The 19,875-nt window shown below is 40.9% G+C and overlaps 1 protein-coding gene across 1 annotated transcript in view; it reads left to right on the top strand.

The window, feature by feature from the left end:
• Positions 1 to 19,875, top strand: part of NALCN (sodium leak channel, non-selective) — a 252,275-nt gene that overhangs the window by 140,308 nt on the left and 92,092 nt on the right. The window contains 3 exon segments of the mRNA XM_086482062.1: positions 2,007 to 2,198; positions 10,720 to 10,857; positions 15,474 to 15,548. Of these exon segments, the coding sequence (XP_086338188.1) occupies positions 2,007 to 2,198; positions 10,720 to 10,857; positions 15,474 to 15,548 (405 nt within the window).

The following is a 19,875-nucleotide window of genomic DNA, read 5'->3' as shown; positions in this document are numbered from 1 at the left end:
GACTACAGCAAAGCACCATTCCATGGCTATAATCTATAGAACACAAAGTCAGTGGAGAAATGACAGAATTTGCATATTATTGCAAAGATCTGTAATGAACCAGCATAAAAGGGTGAGATTTAAACAGAATTTGACCTATACTGGACTGAAAAGATGCCACTGTATTTGTGCTTGGGGAAAATATTGCTGAGTCATTTTCTCAATAAATATCATCCCTTTTAGGACATGCAGCCATATTTTGTAATAAAGCTGTGGCTCCTCTTTTGTGTTTTCATTTTGATTTGGTTTTAAACATATTTTTATATTTAATACAAATAGTGCACCTTCTAGAGCTCTTAAATTTAATACAATTTGCAATCCAATTACATAGAATGCATAAATGTTCATTAGAGTGTACTTTTGCTAGATTCAATTTGTCACTTAATGAAAATAAATGAAAAAAAACCAAACCATATCAATAAGATTAGTGTGTTGCTTAAAGGTCAATTAAAGTTCCCCAAAGGAAGGGGGAAAAAAGTAAGGCAGATATAGAGTTTATCTAAAACACAACTCAGAATACCGACTAGCATGAAATCTTTACCCCACTGGGGTCAGTGTTGAAACTAGTATTGATGGGAACAGAGCTAACATTTACACTACAAGTCGATCTTGTAAGTAAGAAGGCACCATGTTTACTTGTTCATAGGACTTGGGAACTCACTCATCTCACTGTCACTGCCTTCGTAACCAGTTTCATGTACTCAGATTGTATGCAATGTGATCAAGGTACCAAAGTGAAAGAAAGGATTTCATCTCACCTTGTTCTAATGTTGTGAAAGTTAAGCTGTCTAGTGTAACCTCTGTATCTAGGACCCTTTTTAACTACTGAAGACAGTGAATGCTCATCCCATCTCACACAAGGGTCTGGTATGTTTGGAATAAGTTGCTCTCTTGAGTTGGCTTTCTCCCTCTCTCCACTTTGGCAGTAAAGCCTAGATGACTAGCATGTTCTGTGTGCCTAACAGATACGTAGGGAGATGAGTTTCATGCAAAATGCAAAAGTTTACATTATTAGCAAGCTACAAGGTACAGTGAACTCTTTCTGTGAACAACTTCTGTCAAACTTGCTTTCTCTCCAAAAGCAGCACAGTAATTGTATTTGACTTGTACATAAGGTCAGCCTATAATCGCACTGTAATCCCTACCTTTCAGTTTCAATATGATTCTTGTGGAAATATAGGGGATACCTTGGGCTAGACAGTCTTCTTTGTAAGAACTGCAGAAACTCATTTGCCTCGTATGCCACTGTCTGTTGTCTCCAGGAACTGTTGTGGCTGCCACTGCCTCTTGTTGATACTGATGTTATGTCACTGTTTGTGCCACCATGAGTGGCTGAAATAGGAGGATCAGAGCTGTCAGCAGCTTTTCCAAGGTAGAGTCAGCAGTGAATGGGTCAGGAGTTCCACGCATGATCACAGTTCTGCTGCCAATACTAATACCAAGACATGTCAAATATGTCAGTGGGACACAATGCTGTTTCCTCTGATAGTGAGAAACGCCACCCAAAATTTCCCTTCTTGTATATAGTATCAGAAAGGAAAATATGTTTATAACGAAACTTGCTAGGTTATACGGTATGCTATGCAAGCCATTTTGTCTTTGGTCACTGAAATGGACAGATGACTTGTGGAAGAAGAGTTGACAGCTCTTCATGTGGATAATGTAATGTGGTGTAACAAATAACACAGAATCATGGAAAAATCTAGGTTGGAAGTGGCCTTTCAAAGTCATCTCATCTAGCCTGCTGCTCAAAGATAAGTACAGACAAAACCTGACAGGTTCCGGGGCTTCTGTTCTTAACCTAACACACAACTTGTAGTCTATTACAAGCGGTGGAGACCTGATATTTACTGGGCTACAAGACTGCAAGTCCCTTTTTGTCCTTGAAGTCTCTGATCCTGTGAAAACTTGTTGATTAGTTTGATAATCAAATAATTAATACAGTTGTATTTTCTCTTTCTTTGCAGGTTCTTAGAGTAGTTCGGCTTATAAAGATTTCTCCTGCTTTGGAGGATTTTGTGTATAAGATATTTGGACCAGGAAAAAAACTTGGGAGTTTGGTGGTATTTACTGCCAGCCTTTTAATCGTAATGTCAGCAATCAGTTTACAGATGTTTTGCTTTGTGGAGGAACTGGATAGATTTACAACCTTTCCACGGGCAAGTATAAAAAGCATTGGTTACTTGTTGCTTGTTATTATTTTCTTACCATTGGTGGTGGACTTGGCAGCGTTAGGTTAACAGTTGGACTGAATGATCTTAAAGGTCTTTTCCAGCCTGAATGACTCTATGAATCTGTCATATTTGGTTTTATATTAGTGGTCTTCCTTTCCTTCTGAGAACCCTGCAGCAGTTTATGTGTAGATATATGTGTAGATAAAAGAATTGTATTTTCTGGTTGTAACAGTCTTTCTGTAGTCCTTCAGTAGTGAAGTTTGTCTTTCTTTGGGTTAGGTACTCTATTTCTGCTGTTGAGGGAATATAGAGAAATTTTACATATGCACCCTGATGATGACACAACAAAGCATATGGCTTAATGGTACTCTAGCATATTACAGAAAGAGGGTTCATGTGCACAATCATGCCACAAAATTTATATAAAACATGTCTACACCTGATTTATATCTTCATATTCTGAAAGTGATTGCTCTTGATTTGTGCAGGAATGCTTGTTTTATACAAGGTTATAAAATCTGTCTGCATTGACAAAATAAATGTTTGCCTTTTGGATATAAATAATGGATATTTATGGGCATTGCGTTAACTCGGAACAGAACATTGAAAATCAGTGGAAATTGGAGCTAATGTATTTATTGAAGCACACTGTTCTGAATGAAAATACGACCATTTCTTTAATAATGGATTAGACTGAGTGTACATGGATTGGTTCCAGTGCCAATTTATTTGTTTCTGTCATTCCAGCTTGGTTATCCAATGTATCTATTTTAGTGAAAGTGCATTGGTTGGAACAATTAAATAACAATGAATAAGGCAGCCTCAAGGGTCATGCATTTAGCAAACAAAATGGCTAGGCAACAATTTGTAATTATCAACCTGGACTTGATGTATGGGAAGCTTGCCATCAAATGTAAGACAAAAGATACCTACCCGCAGGGAATAATGTAACACCATGCTTTCTATTTTGGAAAATGTGCTTAGAAAAGCAGCCAGTAGGATTATTAAGAATTCAGTATAATTCATTTTTTAAAAGCTGAAGAAAGAAAAAAAAAACCCACTTCTAATGAAGTCAGGCCTCTGTCTTTAAATTGGGTGATATTACCACCATATTGTATGCCCAGCTCACATGTATAACTTCTGAAAAAAGACTTCCAACTTCAAGTTTGAAATCACCATGGCATTTTGTTTTAGAATTATTTTTATTATTCATGCCAAACAGCAATGAAAGTCCTGAAAGAATTATGGTAGTATAATTAAAATAAGACCGATTCACAACCATCTGCACATTTTAACTAGACAAATTGATGTAAGTATCTAGAAAGATCCACTTGCAGTAAAACATTGCCAAGATATATCAAGATGTTAGTAAAGTTTTAAATTATTTTGAACATTTCTGAGGCCATTTAATCTTCAATAAGTGTTTCTATCATATCGACTTTTAACAGATATATGTATATACTAAATACATGTTCAAAGAATGAGAAAATATTTTCTCCAGCAAATTGTACACTTTTTTTACAAACAGAAAATATCCACACTTGTTTCCTATTTTCTGACTGAAGTTTTGGAAAAATAGAAGACCTGTTACTGATAATAAAGGAGTGTCGCAGCAATACTGGATTGAAATGTTTTAAATACTTTTTATATGATAGCCAGAAGCAAGAGTCTCTCCTTTTTTGTTGTTGTTGATTATTGATATTCACTTTGTTATGAATATTTCAGAAGTATGACTTACAGTTTGTCATTTCTTTTTGCAGCTTTTTAGTGAAACATCTCTTAACAGGATAATGGAGTCAGTGAAAATTTTGTACTTAAAAATTGTAATGATGGTGTGTGTGATGGTGTCCCTCCGAAGGAGTGCGTTTTCCTAGCAAAGGCTGGGGGAATTGCCACTCATGTTGTCTGCTCTGAGTAAAGACCCCTGACTCAGTTTACAAGAGACAATTATAAAATACACGATTTTGGGTTTGCCTGGAATATATTATTTTCAAAACGTGACTGCAGACATACTTGTATTGCTATATGTCATAGGAGATGATATGAGGTCTGTAACAGCAGAATTTGCTAAGACAAATTTTTAGGAACTTACCCTCAAAGAAAAGCAAACTTAAAATGGCCAGGACTGTTGCTGTTTTTCAGTTACAAATACAGAGAGGACAAGCACGCTAAAGAAAATGGTGATACTAGAAGCTAAATTTTGAGTTTGTACATTAAAGTGCTTTCTACACTGAAACAGACAAAACCTAAAATAATTTTGAAACTGTAAGTGCTTTATAAGAAGGCACAGTATGGGTTTTGGAACAAGCAGACCTCCTCCTTTCACTAATGCCTCTAAATTGCATGTTTTCACATGGTTTCCTGACAACACTCAATAGGCACAAGCTCAGTGTTGCCATGGCTACAAATTTCCCCCTTCTGTTGGCCATTCCAACTTCCCAAATGGACTGGCTTTCTCTCTAATACTAAGTGTAAAAATATAGATGTTTGCTATACTATTTTTTTAACCGATCCGCCATCTCTATTTTTGCACATCTTCTTGGGCTGCGCATACTGAGCCATGAAAAGGACAGGGGGTGGCTGGGCCCCCTGAAGAAGGAATGGGAGGTGGGGAGTTGTCTGTTCAAAGGCATCAGTGTAAGATGGCTGCTAAGAAATTTTAAAATTCACTGTATGGAAAATAAAATACATTGTTAGTGTCTCTGAATTCCATGCCCTGGTTTCTCTTGGGGTTTGGGGCCATGTGCTGACTACTCGGTGTCTCAAGTCACAAAGCTGGGAACGCTGCTCTTCTTTTAAATGGGTCGACACAAGATGAAAGCCAGGCCCAACAGATCTCAGCAGCAAAAATCCCCCAGTCTTCAGCAAAACCAGGACTTTGCTCCTAGCCTTGAGCTTGGAGGAGGCTCAAGTTGGGAAATGTTAGTTCAACCTAAGCCTCATCCATTAAAAAAGTTGAACAATGTAGTCTTAATTCTCTGATGCAGTTACAATCTCTGTGCCACTGCCAGATTTTTACAGGACTCTTCTCTCAGGGTGTTACTGAGCACTCGTAACTATGTTAGGAGAAAAAGGTAAGTTTACACAGGTAGAACAGATTTCCAAGCATTTCACAGCACTGGCCTAAATCCTGTTAGCTTAATTTGCAGAAGTAATTGTAGGACTGCTTCCATGAATAAGGCCATTGGGATTTGGCCCATAATATTTTAAGGATGAGCAGTAGTTACAAATCAAGTACACTATAACTGTAAGTAGTAATTTGTATAGCACCACCCCTGTAATAGTTGGACAAGATACCCGAACTGGCACTTCGGCTCATATATTCCACCGAACCTTTGCCAATCTTCCACTATAAATAAAAAGGTATTACTTGATTTCCATCATCAAAACAGCTAATTAAGTAATAGGGCATAAATACTCAAAGAAATTGACAGTCTTTTCTATAACACAAATTAATTCAGAAAATCACCATTTGCATAAATCTCTAAGTCTCGTCTTCACAGATGTTGATTCTGTCAGCTAGTTGCATTTCAAATTAATTTTAAAATAAACAGTGGGAAGTATACCTTTTGGCTAAAAATAACTTGCTGCAAAGGAGATTGCTGGGTGCGAAGCACATACTCATTGTGCACTGCCTTATTTTCTTATAACTAATGTTTAGTCATACTGGACTTTAATGTTATAATAAATTGTTTAAATTATATTGAAAGGTCATTTTTTATAACTATATGCTTTATAGACAACTTTTTTAGATGGATGATTGGATTTTTATGATGTTAAAAGAATGTCTTTTCCAAATTAATCTAGTGCTTGTATTAATTAGGGTCCACAACAAGTATTGGAGGTATCTTTATACCTTGAAGAATTAATTAAAAGATATATTTTTTAAAAGCCATAAACTATGGTAATTTAGAGTGATTCAGAAGAAAGGATACTGCACTGGTTCAATTATCCAGTCCTTCAGTGTTTTTAAAGCCAGCAGTGGGGTGTGTTACTTAACGTAGTGCCCACTTTATATTTCATCAAGGAGTGTCACACCAGTCAGGTACAACCACCACTGGCTCCAAAGATGCTCTGAGTGCAGGGAAACGGTGACTGCCTGGTTTAGCTTCACCTCCCCCTCGCAAAGGGAAGCCGAGAAGCAGTGCTGAGTGCTGATGGGGTGCTTGTCTTCTTCACCCTCAAGCACCTCTGGCAGCCGTAAAGGAGGATGAATTTCCTGCCTTGTTTCATGCGTGCTCCTCTGGCTACAGAAGGCCTCTCCCAGCTAACGATCCCAAATATTTCCACCTCTGCAAGTTTTGCATGGGAAGGTATTTTGCAGAGCTAGATAACACTTGTTGGGGTTAGTGTTCTTTGTAGGACCTTCATCATGATTTTTTTGTAAGGAAAAGAATCAGTAATAGGAGTTGGTTATTTTGCAAAGTGTAAGGAGTCTGTGTGTGTGGTTGTGAGGGGGCATTAATTCAAAGGGAGGATCTGGCTGCAGGTTGGCACCATGCTAGTTAAGGCCAAGGTTACTGGCAGGAACATGAAGCAGAGTGCACTGCAAATTCCAGCCCTTGTATTTGGGCTCTCCTAACATGTGACATAGCAAAGATTTAGCGGACATAAAGAATTTACAGAAAAGTAGTTGCGAGCAGTTTCTCTGTTAGTTCTAGCTTATGCTAGCCTTTGTGCTCTGTGGGTTCTGTGTGTTCAAAGGAAAGGTTGGGACATTACCTTTGGACAAGATGTTGCTGATGTAGGAATTAAAGTCTTAAGCTTAACTTCGTCTCCCAGTGTGTGTGATATTGCTAACTCGGATGCCTTGATCTATTCCATGTACACCTTAGCTTCACTTCTTGTGAGTGATTTGGACTTGTAGACTTAATCATCTCTGAAAATTTTATTACTGTGATTTAATTCTGAAAAGCAACTACAAAAATAGCTCTCTAACTCCTTGGTCTTAGCCTAACAATGTGTTTATGATTCTTTCTGCTCTAGAGTGCCACAGAACATAGCAGCAATAAGAAACTTATTCTGAATTCTGGTGTGAGATTTTTTGTGAGAGTCAGTGGGCAAATTTGTTACAAAGCCCTTAGCAGCTAAATGTTTGGGCCCCCCCTAACAGAGTAAAAATGCACAGTTCTTCCTCTGAATATGATCTAGAGGCAACATGATCCAATTTTTATACTTTCAAATATGTACTAGTTATAATCACAGAGGAGAAAAAGATTCAGTCCTACGTCCCTTATCAATGGTCAATGAAAAAGGGCCAGATACTGAGATCAAGCACTGCCGTCCTGATGCTGATACTGCTTAGTTCTTAACTTTCTTCCTGCTTCCAGCAAACTCTCTTCGAAGCAGTCCCTGGACACGGGCAGGGGCATAGTTCTCTCCAACTGGGCACTGCCTTTCATGCAGTGCCTTTCATAGCAAGATGGACCAGATTAGACTGTTCCTGCCTTACCCAGCCCTCCTACACTGCCCCAGCAAGCTTTGCACTTGCATCCCCTCCTTTCAAATTTTAAGCATACACCCTTGATTTCATAATACAGAAGCAACATGTGGCAAGCTACGCCACATCCTTCTTATTCTTTCAGATAGTTGGAACCAGCTCCTTGTCACCAAATATTAGTGATGCTTTATGGCCATAGGGACATCACATGGGGCCAGGAAGAGATTCAGGACCAAGTGTTGTGTGCATGCGGACAGCGTGCTCTAGAGTAAATTGGCCTACACTGCAGGGTATAAATCACAGCCTGGAATGGACTCCCTTAAGGGTGCGGGTGTAACCTTAAGGGCCCTGTTTGCATTGGCAGAAACTGCTTAGAGATGACATTCTTTTATTTGAAAAACTCCATGGGATGGTTTTCTGGCGGGGTTTTGGTGCGGCTTTTGGTCATGGGGGAGGGGGCTACAGAGGTGGCTCCTGTAAGAGGCTTCAAGAAGCTCCCCTGGCTCCAATTTCAGACCTGCCTCTGGACAAGGCCAGGCCAATGGCACCTCTGCAAATAACTATTCTTAAGAGTGAAAGAAACCGTTGATTCCGTATCTCTTGGTTTCTGTTTGTGAGGAAGAGGGATGGGAGAGCCCTTCACATCAACTTACTCTAAGCCCAAATGCATGCTGGAAAAGCTGAAAACATGTAGATATATAAACTTTTGTGCTTGAAAAACAATAAAATGGGTTCCACTTAATTTTTAAAGCTGCTGACAAAACTAATTGGGGGGGGAGACTTAAAGTTTATGTTACTAGTATTTACTGCAGGCATGTACTTTGCTTGGGCTCCTTACCAAGTTTGCAGAGTATCTTGGTTTGAGCCTACCTACCTGGCTCCAAAAGCACCCCGCAGATGCTCGCTCAACCCTACCCTGTCCCCTGAGGGATAGGGAGGAGAAAATGCAACCAAAAAAGGCTCCAGGGTCAAGACAAAGGACAGGGAGGGCTCACTCACCAATTACGGTCGTGAGCAAAAGACAGACTCAACTTGGGGATAATACACATTTAATACAAAACAACCACCACCATCAAGAATGAGAGACACAACCAGGTCTTAAATACAACACACCTCCCCCCCCCCCACACCCCTCCGGTCTTCCCGGGCTCAGCTCTGCTCCCTCTTCCCCCCCCCAGCAGCGCAGGGGGCAGGGAATGGGGGTCACAGTCCGTCCGGCACAAGGTGTCTCCGCGGCTCCTTCCCCCTCAGGGAGAGGGGCCCTCGCAGCCCTCCCCTGCCCCACCGCGGGGTCCCTCTCTCGGCAGACAGCCCTCCACCCACTGCCCCAACGGGAGTCCTTCCCGCGGGGCCGCAGCTCCCCAGAACCCCCCAGCGCGGGTCCCTCCCGGGGCTGCCGCCCTCCCCCCGACGGGCGGCTCCAGCGCGGGCTGCCTCGGAGTCGCGGCTGCTCCGGGCCCGGTCCCTGCTCCTCCGGCCCGGGGCCCTCCGCAGGCTGCAGGCCAACCTCTGGGCCACCGCTGGGCTCCAGGGGCTGCAGGGGCTCAGCCGCCACCCCACCGTGGGCCGCGGGGGAACCTCTGCTCCGGCACAGCTCCCCCTCTCCTTCCTCACTGACCCGGGTGTCCGCAGGGCAGTTTCCTTCACCTCCCGTTCCTCTCCTCTGCTCACCAACAAAGAAACATGAACAAACAACTCACTCAACAGGTTCTTTCACTCTTCAGAGTTATTCGCAGAGGCGCCATTGGCCTGGCCTTGGCCAGAGGCGGGTCCGAAATTGGAGCCAGGGGAGCTTCCTGAAGGCTCTTACAGGAGCCATCTCTCTAGCCCCCTCCCCCACTACCAAAACCGCGCCAGACACCAAACCACCACAGTCTGACAAGAAGAATCCTGTTCTTTGTGTGCCAAGTGCATTATTGTGTTAATCTGCTGTTGCTGGGGATGTCAGGCTCATTGAGCATAGATGTAGTCTTTACCACTGTGTCGGCATTTTGAATTCGAGGAATCCTGTTATCTGGGACGTGCATTGCTAGTGTCTTCAGTTTCTAACACATTTTTTTGTTAGTATTAAACTTCAGTAAAATACCGGCTTTGATATTTGCTGTCTGGAAGGAGTACTTCTGATGTCAGGCAAAAGCAAAAGAAACTTGTGCCACAGTTTGGCCTTGATGAGAGATATAAAGCTATTAAGATCCACCCTTCACTTTGATACCATAGTCAAGCTTCTGTGGCTGAAGCAGAGCACAGTCCTCAGTGTCTGTATATGTACATGTCATGGTCACACATTGTTCATGTTGAGTTCGATTCTGGTCTGTGCTATAGGTTCAAGTTGGGGTTTGAAAGGTGTAAGTCATTTGTGTTCTAGGCTTATCTGGATTCATGTATTCCTATCACCAAAGGCAGCTGTTTGGAACATTTCCATTATTCCCTCTATTTTTGACATCTGCCTCTGGTCTGAAGGGATTTGAAAGTGTTACAGGAATAGTTCCACAAATAATGCTATTTACAAAATGTATAGGGGAAGAATCTGACTGACTGAATCGAGTGGAAGTACTGAGACCTTGCCTTGTACTGGTTAGTCTTATCTGTGGGGTGCCTAGAATGCTTCTGCTATTAGGATAACATGAATGTATGGTCACATTTAATTGTAACACTTCATTATAGGTATATTTATAGAGAGGTAACACAAAAGAATAAACAGAATCAAAAAATCACAATACAGTATAACATTCAAAACAGTGATCTCTGATGCTCAGGGTATTTCTCCTGTTTTGTCAGCCCTAGAAGAAACCAAAAAGCTCTTCATGTGGGCTAATGAAGCTAGGACTATGTTTACAAGTTGCCGATTACAGTTCAGTCAAAGGCTAAGCTATTTATTTCTCCATTAGCTCTGGAATAGCATTTCACCTGACTTTAAAAATTGAAATACATTTGTTTATTAAGATTAAAAACCAAACCAAAACAGGTATTCTGCTCTGTTAAATTAACTTGACAAATGTGTCAATAAAACCATGTTAATATAATTTGTGAATTGTTAATATGTTTGTAATTCTTTTTTTCTTGCAGGCATTCATGTCAATGTTTCAGATTCTTACACAGGAAGGATGGGTGGATGTCATGGATCAGACATTGAATGCTGTAGGACATATGTGGGCACCAGTAGTTGCTATTTATTTTATACTATATCATCTTTTTGCTACTCTGGTAAGTCTTCACTTGCAAATGGCCTGTGCTTTTTGTTTTGAATTATTCTTATAGCTCTTGCATTACCTATATTTCTCAGCTAATTAAAACTAATCATAATGCTCATTTTCAGCATAGTGGGCTTTAGGATTAGTTCTTTGATGTAGTAGAATTTACCCTTCAGCCATGTGGCATAAGGTGGTGGCCTTTGTTCTAGTGTGAGGTGGTGTTCTTCCTAAGATCCAAGTCACACTGCTAGACTAACAATGTAATTGTTAACTGTCTTGTACCTTCACAGTTCTAATGATTGCAGAGTTAAGCAAGTGCTTTTATTTATCATGTAGAAATGGTCTCCTCAGCTTCCGTTGCATTCTCTTTGCAGCAGTAATCAAAGTGAGAAGTGTAAAGCCTCAGGATATCAGCTCTTAACTAGAAATCACTACTTTCCTGTTGCCTGATGCAAAATCAATGAAATGAAAATATATGATATAGTATAACAAGCAATAAAAGGATGAGAACTAATGCAGCAGTTCCTGCATGTGTATGGAAATGGGGATTATATCTAGAAACTTTTTTTTTCTGTATGCATTTCAAATGGGATGATTACATTTTTTTAAGAGCAAATGGTAAGGAAAACAGTTTTTTGGATATCCTATATCAATAAGGGCTTGGTACTGTATTTTGAATACCAACACAGAGAAAATACCACAATCCGTAGAATAACCATATTACACACCCTTAATTCACTCCTACTTTTGCTCATTTTGTATTTTTCATTCACTGCAGTTTTTGATGCACTTATTATTTTCACTTTCTTCATTCCATTTTCTTTCTTTGCTCAGTTGTCTACTTTTATAATGTATTAACTGTATTTATACAATCTCCATCAGCTTCCATCTACTTTTACTTTACATTATTTCCTGTTTCACTTCTGGCTGTAATTGTAGGTGCAGCAGGTTCATTCATATGGATTGAAATCTTGACGACTTCATAAATGGCAGTAAAGTGCATTTGGTGCTCTTAGAACTACTTAACAAAATCGAAGTATAAGCCAAACAAATGTATGTATCAGCAGATATATAGGACATGTAATTTGCTTGCAAGGTTCAGAGGAGTCCTTGGGGTCTGGAAAAACAACTTTTCATGCTTGATTCAGGACATCAGGGAAGTGATCTTTAAAACTCCTTGGGAAGTGGGGATAGAAAGCAAAAGGGAAGTGAGAGCAGTTACTTGTTAGAGAATCTTATTGCTGTTTTTCTGATTCTTTGCCAAGAACATTGTCTGAACTGGAATACATTTTTATCTCTTAGATAAGCATTAAGCAAGTCCATAAAGTAAATTAGTGTCAGGTGGCCTCTGTGCTAAAAATCCACACCTTAATTGAGAACTTAGCTGTAAGAGCAATTTTAGTATTCTGCTTTATGTTTCATGTTTGAAAGCATCTGGGACTTCTTCATGTGTTTACTCAAAGCACTTTGCTAGGAGCAAAGTCACTTTTCAGTACACCATCCTCAATCCTTTTACAGGGAATTTGCATTTAAGTACACGGTCCTTGCTTTGCTTCATAAGTGTACACATTTCTTCTCATTCACCTATGCAAATTTTACATGGATGAAGAAACTCTGCTAAGACAACTTTGCAGAATTACCTGGGCTTACGAAGTTGTTAGTTTCAGTTCTAAAGTCCTCAGACCCTGGAAGAGAAAAGCTATGTAGGACAGAGTTGTCTGGGAGCAAAAGAAGCTTAAAGAAAGAAAATAACATGGAATTAGTAAAGGAGCATGAAAACGGTTGGGCTGCTACTAAACCCAAAAAGAAGTATTCTAAGAATAAACAGCCATCAGTGAATAACAAGAGTGAAGTCGCATGAAGAAACTACTTTCACCAGCCAGAAGAGGGGGGAGGATTAGAATTGAGAAGTGATAATTGAAGGCATTTGGCAAAGCAGACTGCAGAGCCTTGGAAATAAATGAATAGGTTTCACATTAGAAGGCAAAGAAAAGTTGAAGCTCAAAACCCAAAACCTCTGTTGGAAGCGAGGACTGTTATTAGTTGAGATGGCAGTGCAGGAAGTTAAGCAAATAACAAGTTTGCATTTAACTTTGCTTTTGTGGTACATCATCTTTGGTTCTTGTTGAAAAAAAAACTGAAAAGGGAGTTAACTAAAGTCGTGATGCTTTGATACACATCTGTGCATGAAGCAGCAAGACTGTAAGGGGTGATATATTTAAAGAGTACTGTACTTCTTTTTAGTATGGAACTGTACTTCCTTAACTAGTATGCTGTGAGCTGCAGGTGCTGGATCACAGAGTTATAGAATCACAGAATGGTTTGGTTGGAAGGGACCTTTAAAGGTCATCTAGTCCAACTCCCCTGCAGTGAGCAGGGACACCTTTAGCTAGATCAGGTTGCTCAGAGCCCCATCCAGCCTGACCTTGAATTTTTCCAGGGATGGGGCTTCTATCACCTCTCTGGGCAGCCTGTTCCAGTGTTTCACCACCCTCATTATAAAAAAATTCTGCCTTATATCTAGTCTAAATCTGCCCTTTTTTAGTTTAAAACCATTACTCCTTGTCCTATTGCAACAGGCCCTGCTAAAAAGATTGCCCCCACCTTTCTTATAGGCCCCCTGTTAAGTACTGTAAGGCTGCTGTGAGGTCTCCCTGGAGCTGCCTTCTCTCCAGGCTGAACAACGCCAACTCTCTCAGCCTGTTCTCATAGGGGAAGTGCTCCAGCCCCCTGATCATCTTTGTGGCCCTCCTCTGGGCTCACTCCAGTAGGTCCATGTCTTTCCTGTGTTGGGGACTCCAGAGCTGGACGCAGTACTCCAAGTGGGGTCTCACCAGAGCGAGTACAGGGGCAGAATCACTTCCCTCAACCCGCTGGCCACACTTCTGTTATGCAGCCCAGGATGTGATTGGCCTTCTGGGCTATGAGTGCACATTGGTGGCTCACGTCCAGCTTTTCATCTGCAAGTACCCCCAAGTCCTTCTTTGCAGGACTGCTGTCAATCCCTTCATCCCCTCCACCTGTACTGATAGCAAGGATTGCCCTGACCCAGGTACAGGACCTTGCACTTGGCCTTGTTGGACCTCATGAGGTTCACACAGGCCCACACCTCTAGCTTGTCAAAACACCATACTGTAAAAGCCTGATAGCGAAACCATTGATCAGCAATTACATATCAAAGTAGTTTGTGCCAGGGACTGTGTATTTTCTGAGAATCTTGTCTTGCTTTGTGATTCTGGAGGCCATCTTAACTTCCAATGTTCATAGTAGTTGGATCACTGAAAACTATATGAGGTACTGTTTAAGTAGTGGCATATATATGTCTTTTCAAACAGCTGCAGAAAATTCTACATATTGATAAAGCCAGTTCCCTATTAAAATAACATTTCTTTTTCTGAACACTGACATTTTATAAATTTATGGATGAGGGTTCTTCCTGTCTTCTGTACCTTTGTAGTTCATAGAGGGAAAGGGAATCCTCTGGAACAAGGTCCAGACACCCCGCTCAGATGCAGTTTGAGATCCAAACTCCTTGTCCAGTGTACTGAGCTACTTAAATTTCATCTTTCATGTAGGTGGGGAATAATTTTCCAGTGTGACTGAATGACAGGTAAACTTACACTCCATTTACAACAGTGGTGGACAGCTACGTTTGCTCTGGTTGTCGCTCAATGGTCCAAGACAACAGAAATATTTTAGGTCTGTAACTCTCTTAAAAGAGCTTAGATTCCTTCTGATATCTCTAGAAAATTGGTGCTTGCCTGTAGGAGCTCAGTCTGTTTCAGGATATTTGACTTGAACCTCAGAGACAAAACCTTGGCAGTTGCTGGCAACTGTAAAGCTATCTATATGTACATTTACTGCCTTAATATGTAAGTTGTCTAAGGATGTATGCTGAACACTGGTATCCTTCCTCACCTACATCTGTGCTCTCCTAGTGCAGTCTCCTTCTCAGCTACATCAGTCACATTCTCAGCTTCTTTGGCCTCTGGTCAGTATGTCTACACGGGGAGAATACAATAATCTGATACACACTTTTTTCCCCTGGGCTTCTTCCTCTTAGAGGCATATCTACATAAAATTTAATGTATAGTAATGAAAGTGCATGAGTTTCCTATGCTGTGGCTCCCATTGCATGCAAATAATGAGGCAGCTTACTTTTCTTTCAAAGTAAAGTTAGCTACTTTGCACAGAGGCACTCTGAACATTAAGCAAGTCCATAAATTAAATTAGTGTTAGGTGGCTTCTGTGCTAAAAATTCACACCTTAATTGAAAAGCACCTTAGCTTTTAAGCTGTTTTAGGATTCTGCTTTGTGGAGTTTTTTTAATTATTTCTGGTTAATTTAATTTTCTTTTCATGTGAAATACATTTTAATGGGTATATTGTTAAACATGCTTAATGCATTGGTCATAAAACCTAGAATTCAAAATTTTTAAATTCATATAGTAACTGTATGATAAGCTAAAAAAAAATTACTACTTGCAAATTGGCTAGCAGACATATAGTAGCAGGTGATATTAGTTCTACAGATGTCAAAAACAAGACTCCTATTTACATCAGTAGGACCTGCATTTTTCCATGTCATTTCATAATGCTTAATAACAAATAATTTCCTATTGTTTTGTAGATTCTGCTCAGCTTGTTTGTTGCTGTTATTTTGGACAACTTGGAACTTGATGAAGATCTGAAGAAACTTAAACAAGTAAGAACATTATTTTATTGTGCTTGGAAGTAGTTTCAATAAAGCATTACATTACTGGTGTTTTTATAGTAAAAGATGGAAAACATCATCAAAATGAACAAAACAGTAGATGTTGAAGAGAATAACTGTATTTTGTCAGATAGTTGACCATCACATAATGTGAGGTACAAATTGAGAGATTGTAAAAGAGATTTAGAAATTGGTTTAAATACTCAATGAAAGTCAATTTAGATATCATGTAATTAAAATAATTTAAAAATCACAGCTAGGTAATCTTTTTGCTTATAATCTAGTAAAAATTTGTCCCTGCCCACGTGTCGTGGTTTGAGCCTACCCAGCCGGCAACAAAGCACCCCGCAGCCGCTTGATCAACCCTACCCCGTTCCCTGAGGGATGGGGAGGAGAAAATACAACCAAAAAAGGCTCCAGGGTCAAGACAAAGGACAGGGAGGGCTCACTCACCAGTTATGGCCACGAGCAAAGACAGACTCAACTTGGGGAGAACAACATACATTTAATACAAAACAACCACCACCATCAAGAAGAATGAGAGAAACAACCAGGTCTTAAATACGACACACCTTCCCCCCGACACACACCCCTCCGGTCTTCCCGGGCTCAGCTCTGCTCCCTCTTCCCCCCCAGCAGCGCAGGGGGCAGGGAATGGGGGTCACAGTCCGTCCGGCACAAGGTGTCTCCGCGGCTCCTTCCCCCTCAGGGAGAGGGGCCCTCGCAGCCCTCCCCTGCCCCACCGCGGGGTCCCTCTCCCGGCAGACAGCCCTCCACCCACCGCCCCAACGGGAGTCCTTCCCGCGGGGCCGCAGCTCCCCAGAACCCCCCAGCGCGGGTCCCTCCCGGGGCTGCCGCCCTCCCCCCGACGGGCGGCTCCAGCGCGGGCTGCCTCGGAGTCGCGGCTGCTCCGGGCCCGGTCCCTGCTCCTCCGGCCCGGGGCCCTCCGCAGGCTGCAGGCCAACCTCTGGGCCACCGCTGGGCTCCGGGGGCTGCAGGGGCTCAGCCGCCACCCCAGCGTGGGCCGCAGGGGACCCTCTGCTCCGGCACAGCTCCCCCTCTCCTTCCTCACTGACCGGGGTGTCTGCAGGGCTAATTCCTTCCCCTCCCCCTCCTCTCCTCTGCTCACCAACAAAGAAACATGAACAAACAACTCACTCAACAGGTTCTTTCACTCTTAAATATTCACGGAGGCACCAATTGGCCTTGCCTTGGCCAGAGGCCGGTCCAAATTGGAGCTGGGGGAGCTTCTAGGAGCCAGCTCTGTAGCCCACTGCCCCACTACCAAAAGCCCCACAGACACCAGACCACCACACCATGGCAGGGGGTGTTGATGATCTTTAAAGGTCCCTTCATACGTAAAGCATTCTGTGATTCTGTATGATTCTTTATGAGCACATCATAGCACTGCTGCAATGGAAAGTACTGACAAAGGTCCACAGACAGGAGGCGGTAGAGTGGACTAGGTTGTATGTGTTAGGCACGTGCTAAAGACATTTGGCCAAGTTAACTTGCTTGCTTGATTCTCCAGATTTAGGGACCGAGATTACCAAGAAACCATTCTGTCACGCTTGAAACCCCAAATGACAATCACTTAAGCCAAAAATAACTATAGAGTTCATGTTGGCCATTCTGCCCTTGTGCTCAGAAATCAACATTGCTTTTGCTGTTGCAGTAATAAATATCACTATGTGTTGCAAACTTGAAATAAGCTAAAAGGGCAGGTATTTTCTGCCACAAAAAAATATAAATACTGGATTTCACTTAATCAGCTCATGTAAGTGAAATGCAAGATCTTATGGATGATTTTAAGATGGCAGTCTTGAGTATGCAAAATGAGTAGAGCAAATCAAGTTTATTCATTTTTCTCCTTACCATTCTCAAGAGGTAAAATGATCTGAAATGAAAACAGCTCAGATGTAAGTGTAAGAAATGTCATATCATACTGATAATCTTATCGGAAAAATTTCATAATGTCTCCGTGAGTTAGGAGCACGAATCAACTTTCTGAAGTGAAGAGCTTAAGATACGAAATCCTGTGGCTTTTCTGTGAAACTTAGCATCTTCGATTCATAAAACACTTTGCAAGTCTACACCTGTGCTTATAAAATGGCAGCAGCGTGGCTTTGTGTTTTAGCAGCCCACTCTGGAACTGGTGATCAAAAAGCGATGATGAGAGGCCACCACTTGCAATGCTTATCACTGTGTCAGCCTGAAATCTTGTTAGCCTGGTAGAAACCCTGTCTCTGAATAGCAGTAGAGCATACTCAAGTAGAAGACTTAAACAGAATTTTAAAAAAAGTCCCTCAACTTCATAGCTTTGAGACTGACAGCAGCTAAACTACGTGAGTGCAGTGCTGGGCCAGAGTAAAACTGCTCCCTAAGTCACCAGACCTTCTAGCTGCCATGCAGTGTGGCACCATGATGACACTGATAGTCTGTTTCCATGACCCATGTGGGTATTTAACCAGATGACAGCACTTTGCCATTGGACACAGCGGTTTGGTTGACTGGCATAATGGTATATGCGTTATACACCATTATGATGTATAAAGATGTCCAGGGTGGCTAACGCTGCTTCACTTGTATTTATGCTTTTGAAATGTTGCTTTAAAGAGTAGCCTCCCTTCAAAGACTGTTACTTGGTGCTATTGAATGTATTGCCTTCTGGTGTTTATCTAATTCGTAACAAATTAATGTAACATGAAGTGTTGCATGTTTTAAAAATGCCTAAGGTGAAAGGAGGTGAGAGGTTGGTTCTTGGAGCTGAATCATGTGGAATTACTGGAATGATTGTACAACTGATTAAGTGTCTAGAACAGAAAAGGTTTCCTGTGGAGTACGTGCGATGGGATCACAGGCTCAGTGCTGATAGTGACTGTGCGCTATTATATGGAAATATTGGTTGTCTTATCTCAGAAGATAAAGCAGAAAGTTTTTAATTCAATGATATTTTGAATTCTCCACTAAAAAAAAAAAAAAAGGACTATAAGAAGAAGCAGGATTGTGAGGTAATTGTTATGTTTTAATCAAGACCATTTCTATAAAGAAATAGATATGTATTGCTGCACAGGAAAATTTTTGACATCTATAGTTAAAAGCTGAATGGTGTTCCAAGGGAGGAATCAAATAATTCAAACTGTTAATGTAAAAGACATTGATTGGTTGAAAATGGTGAAACTGTAATGCTGTCAAAAGTATTTCCGTCCCCATGTTTGCATTTTTTCCCTGCCTTTAAAGGCTGTAAAGCTTGAGGCCCAGGGCATTTTCAGATTATGAAATATTGAATGATTTTCAAAGAAGGAAGGTGAATATATTTAGGCCAGAAATCACACCTAGTTAATAATCCCTTTTGGGATGTGTCCTTCTTAATTATAACTTAATTCCTTTTCTTGAACTTGATAAGAAAAATGATATTACTTATCTTTCAGATTATTGGGAAAGGACTAATGAGTTAATATTTGCAGTGTAGTCTGAAATGTAAAATGATATGTAAACATTTGGTATTCATGTTGGTTCAGTAAATGTGTTTAAATATGAAAAACCAAAGCAAAAACACATTAAATGGCTAGGAGATTATAAGTAAGATTGTAAAATAATGTATTTAAAAGCTGGTAAATGTTTAGAATTAAATTTGCCAGTGCAAATTTATTTAAGGATCTACATCATGATTCAGTTTTTAATTACATCATTACATGATGCTTGTTCCAAAAGTCTGGCCTCAATTAGTGCAAGGAGTAGACAGAGCTCACTTTAATAAGCCACCAGTGAATATTTTTTCTCTTTGTTGTACAGTGTGTGATCCCTGTGCATTATTTATTGCACAATATTCAAGCTTTGCTACAAAGACAAAACTAATAATCTCCTTCTAGACTTTTTTACGGTACCCCTCGTAAGTATCTAGAACAAACATAAAACTTGTAAAAGATTAATTTAAGTGATTTACTTAGTGCCATAGGCACACATAGGAATAGAATCTGTTTTTCCAAGACACCATTCAGCTGGTTCAAGAACAGAATCATTCTTTGTATTCTTACAGCTTCATTCGTTCACAATACATCTCCCACCCTCTGCCACAAGTCTCATCCTCTCAGCTATGTCTGCCATGATAGCTGAAATCAACTGAAAAGGGGTTGTACTGTAGCTCATAGTCGTCATCTATGTGTGCAATAAACTTGATCCTCTGTAGCAATTCAGACTGACTCTAACATGCTACTTAACCTCCAGGTATGAGGTTAATCCTGCTCTTCTTCCCATGAGGCCCCTTTCTGTGGTGTTCAGTGCATCAGTTGTGCAGCTGAAATCAATCATCTCATGC

Source organism: Leptosomus discolor, chromosome 1, assembly GCF_034619465.1.
Source record: "Leptosomus discolor isolate bLepDis1 chromosome 1, bLepDis1.hap2, whole genome shotgun sequence".
NCBI classification, from domain to species: Eukaryota; Metazoa; Chordata; class Aves; order Leptosomiformes; family Leptosomidae; genus Leptosomus; species Leptosomus discolor.
This window is presented reverse-complemented; position numbering and strand designations above follow the sequence as displayed.